Here is a 13,704-nt window from a genome sequence, read left to right on the forward strand (position 1 = left end):
TGACATGAGATTTGCCATAAATTTATGCTCTTTTTCTTCTTCTTTTTAAATATGCCAGCAATATTTGAACAGAGGTTTACTTGACAATGAAAAGTCACATCTCTAGCCCAAGGGATTTTTCACTGTAAAATTTTGTAGCTGTTCCTATCAGTGGAGGAGGCACTTTGCATAGAAATGTCTTACTAATAATCATTTACAAAAATTACTGGTAACTTAAACTTTCAACCAGGAAGGAATGTATTTACCAAAACTGATTTTGAAAAGAGGTATAACTAAAATGCTGGGGGGTGGGTAGCAATATACTTGCATTTGACTTCAATCCATATATGAATGCTCATGATATTTGAATGTAGAGCTCTTTTTATTTGGAGGCCTAAGTAATAGATACAGCACTAGACATAAAATGTCTGAACTATTTCGCAGTGCAGTCCGAACACATTTGCTTAGAAGTAAGCATTTTTTAGTTGTCTAGCCACGCAACTCAAAAAGTGTGCATAGGTTATCTAAATAATATATGCAAACTACATGTAATTTGAATACCAACAAAATATATTCTGTCTTTCAGAGTGCAGTCCATTTCATTAGGGCAAGGTCAAGGACCTATTGCAGAAAGAATGATTAAGGATGCATTGAAATCGGGAAATTGGGTGTTTCTGCAGAACTGTCACCTTGCCGTTTCATGGATGTTAGCTATGGAAGAGCTTATAAAAACTTTTACAGAGCCAAGTATGTCCCCCCCCCCTTTCTGTTTCAGGCATGCTATATACCTCAAAGAGATGAAGCCATTTTAGGTTTTTAACAAAAAAATGGGGGGGGGGGTTGTAGGTTTTTTTAATAGCTTATAAAACAAGTGTCCTCATTTTGGGTTTTGTGGTACTCATTCACTTTTAATCATCATCTTTATCATTTTAAAAACTGCTCTCATGCATTATCTTTATTATGCTTACAACAATTCTTTTAAGTGGGCCACCATTTGTTATCCCCACATTGTAAATTAATTAGATCCCGCTTAACATAACCTGTTGAAATGAAATAGAATCGGTGAGAAAACAGACTGTTAGATAGTGCCCATAACATTTAAAACACTGTTTTTAATTTGGGAAACAGTTTAGGGCTTCACTTTATTCTGAAACATAATTTGCCTTAAACAGTGGTGTGATTAAAATGTTTTGTTTTTCAGATGTCTCTATCCATGAAAGCTTCAGACTCTATTTGAGTTCCATGCCATGTGCTATCTTCCCTGTCACTGTCCTTCAGAATTCTGTCAAGGTAGTATGTTTTGAAAAAAAAATTAGTAAAATGGGAAATGCAAATCTAGAACAAACAGCACCCAGAACATTGTGGAGTTGTACTCATTGAGGCGGCAGTTAGTTGTCTCCAAAGTTGGGAAATAAGGAACATAGTAAAGGTAAAGGGACCCCTGACCATTAGGTCCAGTTGTGACCGACTCTGGGGTTGCGGCGCTCATCTCGCTTTATTGGCCAAGGGAGCTTCCCGGTCATGTGGCCAGCATGACTAAGCCGCTTCTGGAGAACCAGAGCAGCGCACGGAAACGCCATTTACCTTCCCACCGGAGCGGTACCTATTTACCTACTTGCATTTTGACGTGCTTTCGAACTGCTAGGTTGGCAGGAACAGGGACCGAGCAACGGGAGCTGACCCCATCGCGGGGATTCGAACCGCCGACCTTTTGATCGGCAGGTCCCAGGCTCTGTGGTTTAACCCACAGCAGGAGACCTAAAATAACTGCTATAACCTCCATGTGTGTAGTCAGATGAGCTTTAGGCATCTGCTTCCTTGACACCTAGTTATTTGCTTGTTTGTTAAAAAAGTAACATAAGGGGGGGAGACATAAGTACGGAAAAACAGACCCTGTACAGGTTAAATTGTGATAGAGGTGGAGACAAGATAGGAAAGAGATGAAGAAAGAGGCAAAGATGGCAGGGAAGGAATTTGCACAATTGAGTTATGCAAACCTACGCTTCATTTTGGTTAATGGTGAGGGGGGCACCATATAGGTAGGTGTCCTAGAATGGCGTTCGAGGTACAGACAGTAAGCGGCAGTAGGTATACTGGGATAGGAGGACACTTTCCCATGCAGTTTTGTCTTTGCCATCCCTTCCTTGCTCTTGGAATTATATCCCCAGCTTGCTTTCTTACATTTATATGCCACCTTTCGTCTGAGGAGCTCAAGGCTCTAGGTACACGGTTCTAGTCCTTTCCATTTCTAGCCTCACAAAAACCCTGTGAGGTACATTAGGCTGAGAAGCAGTGTGCATTTGAAGTTGAACCCCATATGTTACTGCTTTTTAAAGCATTCTGAATTTGTTGGGGAGACAATCAATTAATCTTTATTGCGGTCAAAGACCAGACAGGTTGGGGAGACCTGCGTCCCATGAGAAAAGTTCCATTCAATTACTTCTTTTTCTTCTGCATTACTTTAGTTTTATATCCATATGATTTTGCAGAAAATTTGTCTTGCCATGAACTGTACTACCTCTACTGATTTTAATAACGCTACCTGTGGCTACAATTGGTTTCTACTCGTTAAAGCAGTTTTCCAGTAACCCAATATCTAGGAGCTTAAAAATATGATTTCCAAATAAAACCCATAGGAGTTGTTTTGTAGTATCAATTCTTTCTTACTTGCATTATTCTACTTGCATATATATTGGTTGCTTCTCTCCCCCTCCCCCCCTTGCATAAGATGATTTCTATTTTCTTTGCTCTAAATTTCCTTATTGTCATAACATAGAGTTCCATTTCCATATATTTTCTGGGGTAAGCAATCAGTGCATTAATGTGGTTAAAAGCTGTGGGCCGCCTTCTGAATATAAAATACAGTTTGCATGCAGATAGCTGCTAATTCATAAATTAAACGTGACAACACAGTGAGGAACTAGAAGGCAAACTTATGTAGCTCAGTCCTATATCTGTGCAAGTAAATATTTGTAACTATTTCTTCATGGCAGGATTACAAACTGTAATGTTATCCTAGGATTGCAAGAATATTTGCTGTGTTTATCAGTGCAGATGTTTAGCAGTCAGCCTAGTAACTATATAACAATACATTTATTTATATCTGTATGTATTCAGGTAACTAATGAACCCCCGAAAGGTCTGCGAGCAAACATCAGACGAGCATTCACAGAAATGACATCTTCGTTTTTTGAAGAAAATATCCTGGGGAAAACCTGGAGAAAAATAATTTTTGGCATTTGTTTCTTCCATGCTATCATTCAGGTACCTCTTATTATTTTAAGTATATGAAAAAGGGCAGCAGCAACAGCTTCAGTAGATGTTACGCTGTTCAGAAAACATATCCCCTCTCTCTTTCTCCCTCTCCACAAATTTGTGTTCTGCCTTTCTTCCACATTGCTGTGAGTAGCAGCGCAGATGGGGGCTATCTCATTTTTATCACAATCTTAAGGTCTAGGCATGAGTTTCTTATATGAATATTTTAATTAGTTATTTTTAATTATTGGAAATTTAAAGGAGCAAATATTATCAAATGTTTCTGAGGGCAGAAAATACAATTCCTGTTTGCTGCGTTTACAGCAGTAGATGAGCATCTTTATTGCTTTAATTCAATCCAAAGGGCATATTGCTATTGAGGAGAGGGAAATGTGCTGTCCAATTACTCTGTGCCCCACATGTAAGAAGGGAGAATCAGGGGAGCCCCCCCCCGCAAGATTCTCATTTGTCTCTCCTAGAGTTTTTTCTGCATCCTTTGCTTCACATTTTGTAAGTCACAGAGCTAAGGACAGAGATAGATGGGGTTATCTGGGGCTACATCCAAGTTTCCTGTACTGAAATAAAACAACCTGTAAATTTTGCATTTTTGCTGAAGTGTGCAATAAAATATTGCAGAAATGTACAGATTTTAGACCAGAACAGTCTGGAAAAGTTAGTAGTTCCATTTCTACTGCATTTGTAATAGTCCCACTTATGAAAAGGCTCCTTTTGAATTCCAAAGCAGTTGAATCAGAAGTGGATATCAGTGAAACACAATTATGCCTCAGTTTATCTTGATTATGTCCAAAGAACTTCGCTTTGGAAAAATGGACATTTCTAATTTTGAAACATAGATGCCTCCCCTTAGTAGTAGCGTTGAGATACTATACATACTTGAGAATTGGTGTAGGTCTCAGTAAATGCAATAGAACTTACTTCTGAGTAGACATTCATTTAATGGAGCTTTGAATTCATGTACTGTACAGTGTTTTTGTTTAGTAAAATCCTGTAGAAGAGTCAATGTTTACTGAGAAGCTAGTGTTTACATCTAACTTTTATACCAGGTTTCCCACAGCTTCCTCTACTTTGTGATGATTCCTGAGCAATTCAGAAACAACAGCTTCCTCAGAAGTCACAGAGCCAAGGAGGAACAACCCTAACCAAGACTTTCCACACACCCACTCAACTCTGTAAAAACTGGTTGATTTCCTGACCTATGAACATTACTAGTTAGTCCTCCCAGATTTCCAAAACACTGGCTATACACTGCTGGTATCTAAAAGCCCTGCCCTTCAGCTTGATCTCCAGATTAACAAGGATCCTTAATGGCGCATATCTCAGATGCAAATTAGGTGCAGTAAAAAATTAAAATAAAATCCTGAGTAAGGAATAATGATATTCATTACATTTTCCAAAACCATAGGAGCCCTTCTCCTAGTTAATTTCCTAGAGCATGTGTGCGCTACCTGACAGAATGATCACAGTTTAACAGGATCAATAAATGAATGAAATAATCCATGAAATGGCAATCAGTAGGAAACTAGCCAAACTAAACAGAAGGAGGCAAATAATTGTTACATTAAAAAGACACCCGTGCTCTGGTTTCTCTTCAGAATGTACACATCTTTTGCCTTTTACAATAAAAAAATCCACAAAAACCTCATCGTGAAGTTCAGAGGACACTGATCAAACCTAATTTAATCTCTTTGTTGTCTCTTAATCTTCAAGGAGAGGAAAAAATTTGGACCTCTTGGTTGGAACATTTGTTATGAATTTAATGACAGTGACAGAGAATGCGCCTTATTGAACCTCAATCTTTATTGTCAAGAAGGGAAGGTGCCCTGGGATGCCCTCATATATATAACAGGTATAGTATTTTGCCAGTTTAATAACAGCTGTGATATTATTGCTTATCCATGCACACATTATTCCACAGTAAATGGGTGGATGGTGGTTAACAGGTTGAGATTGAATCCCAACAAAACACAAGTGCTGTTTCTGATCTTGCACGTGGAACCCATTTTTCCTGACAGCCACATATGTCTGCTTTATGTATCTTGCTATCCACATCTGATCAGCATGCATACCTTCCTTAACCTCGAGGAGTTTGAGTTGACACTCTTTTTAAGAATAAACAATGTTAAGAAGAAGTTGAGAATTTGTGAAGAGTCAGGCACGGTGGAATATGTATTAAGTTTAGAATGTATGTTTAAAACATACAGAATCCTGTTTATAGTAGTTTAGGCAATGCATATTTCCTTTTAGGATAGTGATTTTATTTCACTAAAGTTAAAACTGCATTTTGCATACGTTACAGTGTTTTATTTACCGTACTATTTGGTTTCTACAAATGCTGTTTAAAATGGGGTTGAATTATGTCTGTGATAAAGCACTAACATTTAAAGCGAGCTTTAAATGTCATGCTTGTTTATTCATTTTTGTTTGGTTTTACATTTTTTGCCAGTAGTTACCCGTGTCACAGGATAAATCGTCTCACTCGTAATAAACAGCAAATGTTCTATTTGTCTGTGCTGTGTTCTACCAAGCCGAAGAGTAGAATTACTGCAGATTCTTTGAGCTGAATGCAAGTGCTTTCAGGGTTGCTTGCTAAGTGAAGGCTATTCAGTGGGCACAAATTGCAACTGAAAGTACTCTGTCAGTATGAGTTGTGAAGATTTGTGCATTCACCCATGTCTGTCAAACACTTAGTTACAGCTAATTTGTTTTATTTCAGTGGCGGTCTCACCGAGATTCCTTCTCAGCTGTGTAGGACCAACTATTTTTACTAAGTTGTTTATTATATTTATATCTTACTGCATGGCTCATTGGACCCTAGACCAGTGATTCCCAGTTGGTGATCCACAGACCCTGGGGGTCCACATAACCCACTCAGGGGGTCCGTGGCACCATTCACATAACAAAAACTATCATAGAGATATCAAAATTTTCAAAAGTAGGGGATTCATGGCTTGGTTTTTGAAAAGCATGTGGTCCACAGTACTTAGCTAATTGAGAACCACTACCCTAGACCATTTCCCAGTAGTGATGTATGGAAGTGAGAGCTGGACCATAAAGAAGGCTGGTCGCAGAAGAATTGATGCTTTTGAATTATGGTGCCTGAGGAGACTCTTGAGAGTCCCATGGACTGCAAGAAGATCAAACCTATCTGTCAGGGAACTGCCATCAGGGCCAGAGGGAGAGAGCAGGCTCCAGAGGGATTCCAGAGAGCGTCCCGGGATGGGGAGAGGCAGCCCATCTTCTGGGGAAGAGAATCAGCATAGCACCAGTGGAGAAGGGGGGCAGATGGGGGAATCGGCGAGGCGGTCCCATGACTCCTCGTCGGGGACCAGCAGGGAGAGTAGAGGTCCTCCGCTGCCCACACCCTCCTTGCGCAGAAGGGTTCCGCGCAGGGAGAGTAGGCGGAGACTAGGCGTCAAAGAGCTTCTTTGCTGGAAGAAGTTCAAGAAATGCCCACTGACGGATTCTGCCAGCGATTGAGATGGGCGAGTGGCTGTCCGGACAGAAAAGGTTCACTCAGGCAACCCAGCCAGGTGTGGCGCCGGTTTACGCACGAGCAACCCCTAGAACCATTACACTATCCATTCTTATGGAAATCAGCCCTGAGTGCTCATTGGAAGAACAGATCGTGAAGCTGAGGCTCCAATACTTTGGCCACCTCATGAGAAGAGAAGACTCCCTGGAAAAGACCCTGATGTTGGGAAGGATTGAGGGCACAAGGAGAAGGGGACGACAGAGGACAAGATGGTTGGACAGTGTTCTCGAAGTTACCAGCATGAGTTTGACCAAACTGCGGGAGGCAGTGGAAGACAGGAGTGCCTCGTGTGCTCTGGTCCATGAGGTCACAAAGAGTCAGACACGACTAAATGACTAAACAACAACAAACCCCAGACCAAAGTGACTTGCAACAAGAATGGCAGCAGCCATGATGTTAGCAACAATGAAACCAGTCTAAACGCAAAGTTGAAAATGTCTACAGTTAGAATTGGACTTGGAGATTAAAATCCACCTCCAGACCATTTTAAAAATAGTAAACAGCAGCAGATAAAATACTCTTAATTCAGTTATGCATAAACAATCAGCCCCCTCATCTGGATACCTACGGAATCAAGGACATTTTTACCATTCACTATTTCTGAATTAAGAACATGTTGACTAGTTTTGAGGAAGTGAGGATAGGTGGCCTGGAGAGCTTCCTGCAGGAGAGAAGGACCTATGGTTCTACTGGGCTAGTCTTGAGTTTGTTTACTCAGTATGGCTATTTAAATTTCATAGCTCCAAAACAGTCACAGAATACATCATAGTTGGTCTGCACTGAAGAAAACCTGAATTGCATGAGCTTTTCTGTCTTTTCCATTTCATCAGCTGTTGAAATTTTGCTCCCCACAACAGCTCTAAATGTGACTTTGAGATGCTACTGTCATCACATTCCATTCCAGCCAATACAATTTTTGTTTCTTTTCTCGCTATATTATGCAGGGACTGTGAAATCCCTGCTATAACCACAAAGGTCTCATTTTACTGCATTACTATCCTCTGTACATAAAAATTAGTTCCTTTAATCCAGCTTCTTAATATCTGGAAACAAAGGTATGACATACTCAAAATGTCAGGAGACATTATCTTATTTGAACAGGGCTGGTCAGTAAAACATTATCCTTGGGAGCTATTAATTATTCTTGCCTGGATTGAATTAAATAATGCATATCATCTGTTCCTAAAGGGATGAAATGCTTGCTTATCTCTTCAAAATAAGTATATTATATACCAGTTCAAACAAACTCAGAAGATATCAAAGCTCGTTTTACAGTAGCTTTCTCAAGATAAAAAGAATTTTATCCAGAAAGCAAAATTTCACAATAGCAGTCCTCCATCAGTAGCCATTTTCAAACCCTTCAGGTTTAACCTGTATTCCTTCCAGCAGACAGATATCCTAACAATTTTACAGTAGATTTATTCTGCCAATTGAAAAGTACATTTTTTTCAGACTGATCTTTCTGCCATTTGAGTTATTTTTAAGGAAGTTCTCAAAAAAAATCAGCACTTCTGACATGGGTTACCATACATCCAGGTTTTCCTGGACATTTTCACGATTTCCAGAAATTCTGCCCAGATGCTATTAGCGCTGGACAAATCCTGGATATGTCCGGGATGTATGGCAGCCCTATTCAGTAATCCAAATGTATTAAATAACTGGACATTATTGTAATATAAATATACTTCTGAATAGAAGCTAGTTTGGTCCAGATGTAGAATGAAAATTTTAAAAATCTGGCTTGTATCCAGTGTTAGTCCTGCTCAGAGATGACCTGTTTAAATTATTGGGCACAACTAACTTTCTTGCATTCATTTCAGTGGGCCTACTCTAATTTATTTAGGCCTTCTTTTCTTTCCTGTTACAAGGAAAAGAAGACTCAATGAATTCTGGTTTGAGAACATCACATTTTATCAACTAACCGTTCAGCAATGTGAAAATATATACCCCGAGAAAATGAATTATGTACAAAAAGTGAAAGATGTCATCATAATCTGTAAAACTGATGTTTTGCAGGCGAAATTACATATGGAGGACGAGTTACAGATGCTTGGGATCAGAGATGTCTTCGCACAGTCCTAAGGAGGTTTTTTGCTCCTGAAACGTTAGAAGAAGACTATAAATATTCAGAATCAGGTAAATATATTTTCAAGCTGTGGAGGTCTCACGTTAATGGAAGATTCTGTTAAAACAACAAAGAGTCCTGCGGCACCTTAGGTTTACACATTTATTATACATTTTTAGTTGTGAGTCCTTAGTCGCTTTCAGCACAGAACTGTGCAGCTATATATAGAAAACCTGCTGAATGCTAGACATACTTATATGCTTAATAATAATAACATATTTATTTTAATTTATATCCCGCCCATCTGGCTGGGTTTCACCAGCCACTCTGGGCGGCTTCCATCTTCTACCAGCAATACAACACAAAATCTATTGCCTACAGCTAAGTCCACTTGTGTACAGGCTCATCGGACAGAGACTTGCCTTTCCCAAACTCACTGTTTTGGCACTTCAAGCCATATAGCCATTCTCCTTACCGTCTGCCAATTTACTGTGGTGCACAGTGAAACCACTGGACTGGGTAATTCCCTCATCATGTGACAGAGACAGAAGCCAATAGTTGTGGGAGGCAGGCTCAATCTCCTCAGTTTTTTCCCTCCTGCCTGACAGAGCAGTTTGTAGGAATACGTATATTTTGATTGGTGTTTATTGGTTTTGCCAAATTGGCAGAGCAATATTGGCATTCACAAAGTAATTATGTCCCTTGCAGTAATGACTAGCACACTGTTGTTTCCAGTGAAGATTTCCCAAGTGATCATTCCACAAACACGTGTATAAGATACAGGTTGAATGGCTGGCTCCTTCGGAGCATAAGAGAAGAAGCCTTACTGCACTGGGCCCCCCACTTAGCCTCTTTCCACCAATGCGACGTTGCATGCATGTATGATATCAAACACGTGCGACTCATGGCAGCTGCCCAATCTTAGATGCAAGAATGTGCCTCTGCCTCACAACAACCCTGTCAGATAGGTTAGGCTGAGAATGAGAGACTAGCTCAAGGTCAACCAGCGAGCTTCACGGCTGAGTGGGGATTTGAACCCTTGTCTCCCAGGTCCTAAGCCCACATTGTAGCCACTTAACCACGCTAGTGGTTCAAGGACACATTCCAGCCAGGCAAAAGCACTCAAGAGGGATACAGGAGTCAGTGTTGACTGGGAGAGTCCTGAGCGCCACATAGAGAAATCTGGGGGGCTGTATTTATCCCCCTGGATTGAGGTTCTCCACTCCCGATCTAGCAGTAAGCAACACCTGTTTTCTCAGAATCAGATGACTGAAGAAAACTATCATATACAAGTAAGACCACTCTTCCTGCTGAGTGGGTAAAGTGCTTAGGAATACAAACATATCCTCCACCATGTTATGGGGGGTGGGCCCTTTGCAACCAGCAACAATGTCTGGGTAACCACTGTTGTTTTCTTCAGTTGGGATGTTCCACAACCGATTGCCAAATCTTTACAAAATCTGTGTTACTGACTATCAAACTTTGGGATTGTTGAAATTAATAATAATAATAATAATAATAATAATAATAATAATAATAATCATACAGTACTTAATTCGTTCCGGAGGTCCGTTCTTAACCAGAAACTGTTCTTAACCTGAAGCACCACTTTAGCTAATGGGGCCTCCTGCTGCTGCCGTGCTGCCGGAGCACAATTTCTGTTCTCATCCTGAAGCAAAGTTCTTAACCTGAAGCACTATTTCTGGGCTAGCGGAGTCTGTAACCTGAAGCTTATGTAACACGGGGTACCACTGTAATAATAAAATTTGAGTCTTGCAACTCAAATTGGGTCTATTAGATCCCCAATGTTTAAGCAACGAGGACTAAATTCACTTCTGGGGCCCTTCCAGGATTAGGGTCCCTGAAGCTTGAGCTTCATTAGTTTCATATTAGATCTGCCCCTGGCTGGGATGTCATGTAAGACCCTGGAAAAGACAGCAACACCTTGCTCTGCTTAGACATGATTGCCTTGTTAAGGGGATGCAATTACTGAAGCTTTTTAAAACACACACACACACACACACACACGAGGATGAATGTAAATGCATACAGATTCAATTTAACACTTATAGGAAACCAGTTAGGAAAGGGCAGTTTTATTTCACTGTAATATGTAAATTGCACATATCGGTTCTGGGAATCACAACATAAACATTTCACTTCACTGTGCTTCACTTCACAGTTAACTTTTCCGATTAGAGCAGCATGTAAAAGTTATTAACAGAAATGCCCCAGTTCAGGGATTTAGGAGGCCTGCAGGCTTTATAGATTCTAAAGAGATTACTGCATATTTTATAAGCTTTACAAGAACTCCTTAAAGTCTTTATTAGATCGTCTGAGTTTAAAGTTTAACACAAGGGGAAAGCGTCAAGAACTATTGGAAGGTCTGAAGTCCTCGTGAGTCTTTGAATCACACCGGATGCATTACATCCTTGTAGATGGTTAAATATAAGTAGCACCTGGATATTTATCATTTGTGTGCCCTGTTTGCATTGGTCACACTGTGCAGATCCACAGATCCATCCTCCTAGAAGGTGGGGCCTTCAAAATGTGTTTGAAAACTACCTTCATGGTGCTGTTTGTTTATTAGTATTGGATGGTATCCAACTGTTGCCACCTGCTGACACAACTGGCTTCCATTCATGCCAGTGGAACTTGCCCTTCCTCTCTTCCCCCATGCAGCCCCTTGGAGATCCCTCAGATTTCTTCCACAAACCTAGGAGACCCTGTGGAGCACATGCAGGACTGCTGAGACCTGCAGGGAGGGGAGAGAGGAAGTCCTGCAATGGAGGAAGTTCATAGCAGCAGCAGCAGCCCAAAACACCAGCTTATTTCCTAACAACAGCAACAATAAGCCCAGCACTATCCTTTCTCTGCAGCCTATGTTGCCCTGCAGGGCACAACCCACCTTAATGGTTCCTTTTATGCTGCCCAATTGCATCACTCCAGCCCTAACCCCATATCTTCTCCCATAGCCTAAATTCTGGTCCCTCTTATAACCCAGGGGATGTCGCCTCCTTTGATGTGCTGAAGCTCATTGTCTCAAAGGGGATTGGCTTTTCACATCTATTCAACACTCAGCCCTTTCGATACTTTGAACTTCAAATGGTCTATCCCCCGGGCCAGTTCACCTAACAAGAAAATTAGTCTTTTCAATTAACACTTGTTGATTGGCTAGGATTACTGTAACAATACACAGCTTCAGAAATCTACCTAATTTAGTTAGTGTTTACCCACGCTAAATACTGGTGCTTAGACTACAGACTGTGCTTCCTTTGGCACATACATATTTTTTTTAACGCAAGCTTGATTAAACACCTCAAACCTTAAATTCTGCCACTACTTTGATCTAAATTTTTGGCTGTCTTGTACCCCCATATTCATAAAACTATGACTTTGAATTAGTTTTGTATGTGAGTAACCTTTTTCTGCCATGTTTGCCTTTCGATACAATAGGTATATATTTTGCCCCAGTGGCTGACAGTCTGCAAGATTTTAAAGACTACATTGAAAACCTTCCTTTGATTGATGACCCGGAAATATTTGGAATGCATGAAAACGCCAATTTAGCTTTCCAGGTTTGTGAATATATTTAAGATATGTGCTCCAATGTAATTAAGATAAATGAGTTATACTCCTTAACATTAAAGGAGAGTTTGGTTTAATGGTTGCAGTTGGTTGAAGAGAAATAACAAGCAGTGATTGCTAAGCAGTCCACACATGGCTGCTTCTTCCCCACAAGTAGTAGCTTTTGTTTTGCTTTAAAATCATGTTATGATTTATTCAAAACCTGCCTTTCATTAACATCAATAGTATCTGTAACAATTTATGATCTAATGGGTTTTAAAACTCTAATGAGAAGAAGAACAGCTTTAAAGTTACAACGACAACCAGTTCATTCAGATTTAATACATTTATGCTATGCAGTTTCAGTAAAAAATTCTGAAGCAATTTTTTTTAAAAAAAATATTTACTGAAGGTCATCTTAATGTGCGTGTGTAGTTAGCATTCTCAGTGGATATTAGATTTCTTTAAGCCAAGTGGGGGATTATTAATATTCAGTTAAAATTGCACAGAAACCCCCAATTGACATCCAAACTGCAGTTCTGTGCCTGATGGGGCACATTTGGACATTTGTGCAGTGCTTCATAAACCATGATTCCTGAATTCTGTGTGCATCATGGCTGCGTGATATTCCTTCACACACATCCTTCTTCTGATTGCACATCATAGTTGGTGAAGAGATCTGTGCGTCTATTAACATCTGACCTGGGGAACTGTGACTTAATGCTGTCTAACAAGTTTGCTTGTTTTAAACAAACTTACCACATTTTTCAGTGTATAAGACAATGTTTTTTACTTTAAAAAAAAAGTCCAAAATTGGGGGTCTTCTTATGCACAGATGGTGAATGAACAGGCGTATAAAAAAACACTACTTACGGCTGCCATTAAGAAGCGCGAGAGCAAAAAAAAAAAAAAACTAAAACAAAACAAAACCTCAACAATGCCAGTTCTGGTGCTTTGAATATTTAATAAAATATCAAAGTTGTTCTGTTTGATGATTAAAATATTGATTTCTTAATCTGGGGTTCAAAAAATAGGGGTCATCTTATACATGGTGGCGTCTTACACTTGGAAAAATACAGTGTATATATAATGTTAACCACAGTTTGTTGGTTCAGACAAACTGACAAACCATGGTTAAGCAAAACTGAAATGGGAAGGGTCTTCTCTTCCTAGCCAAGCAAGATGGGAGAAAGGGTACATGCACCTGAGGTTTGGTGTGGCTCATCTTAGCTCATTCCCACCATGCTAAACTATGGTTTAGTGCAACTTGCAAATGTAACCAGTT

General features: G+C 40.0%; 1 protein-coding gene across 2 annotated transcripts in view; it reads left to right on the forward strand.

Moving 5' to 3' along the window:
* DNAH6 (dynein axonemal heavy chain 6) overlaps nucleotides 1-13,704 on the forward strand; it is a 127,789-nt gene that overhangs the window by 94,208 nt on the left and 19,877 nt on the right. For both annotated transcript variants that reach the window (XM_083718044.1, XM_083718045.1), the window contains 6 exons: nucleotides 566-726; nucleotides 1,181-1,269; nucleotides 3,097-3,243; nucleotides 4,963-5,101; nucleotides 8,804-8,923; nucleotides 12,309-12,430. In XM_083718044.1, the coding sequence (XP_083574170.1) occupies nucleotides 566-726; nucleotides 1,181-1,269; nucleotides 3,097-3,243; nucleotides 4,963-5,101; nucleotides 8,804-8,923; nucleotides 12,309-12,430 (778 nt within the window). The remainder of the gene's footprint in view (nucleotides 1-565; nucleotides 727-1,180; nucleotides 1,270-3,096; nucleotides 3,244-4,962; nucleotides 5,102-8,803; nucleotides 8,924-12,308; nucleotides 12,431-13,704) is intronic.

This window comes from Podarcis gaigeae, assembly GCF_964106915.1.
Source record: "Podarcis gaigeae genome assembly, chromosome: 17".
NCBI classification, from domain to species: Eukaryota; Metazoa; Chordata; class Lepidosauria; order Squamata; family Lacertidae; genus Podarcis; species Podarcis gaigeae.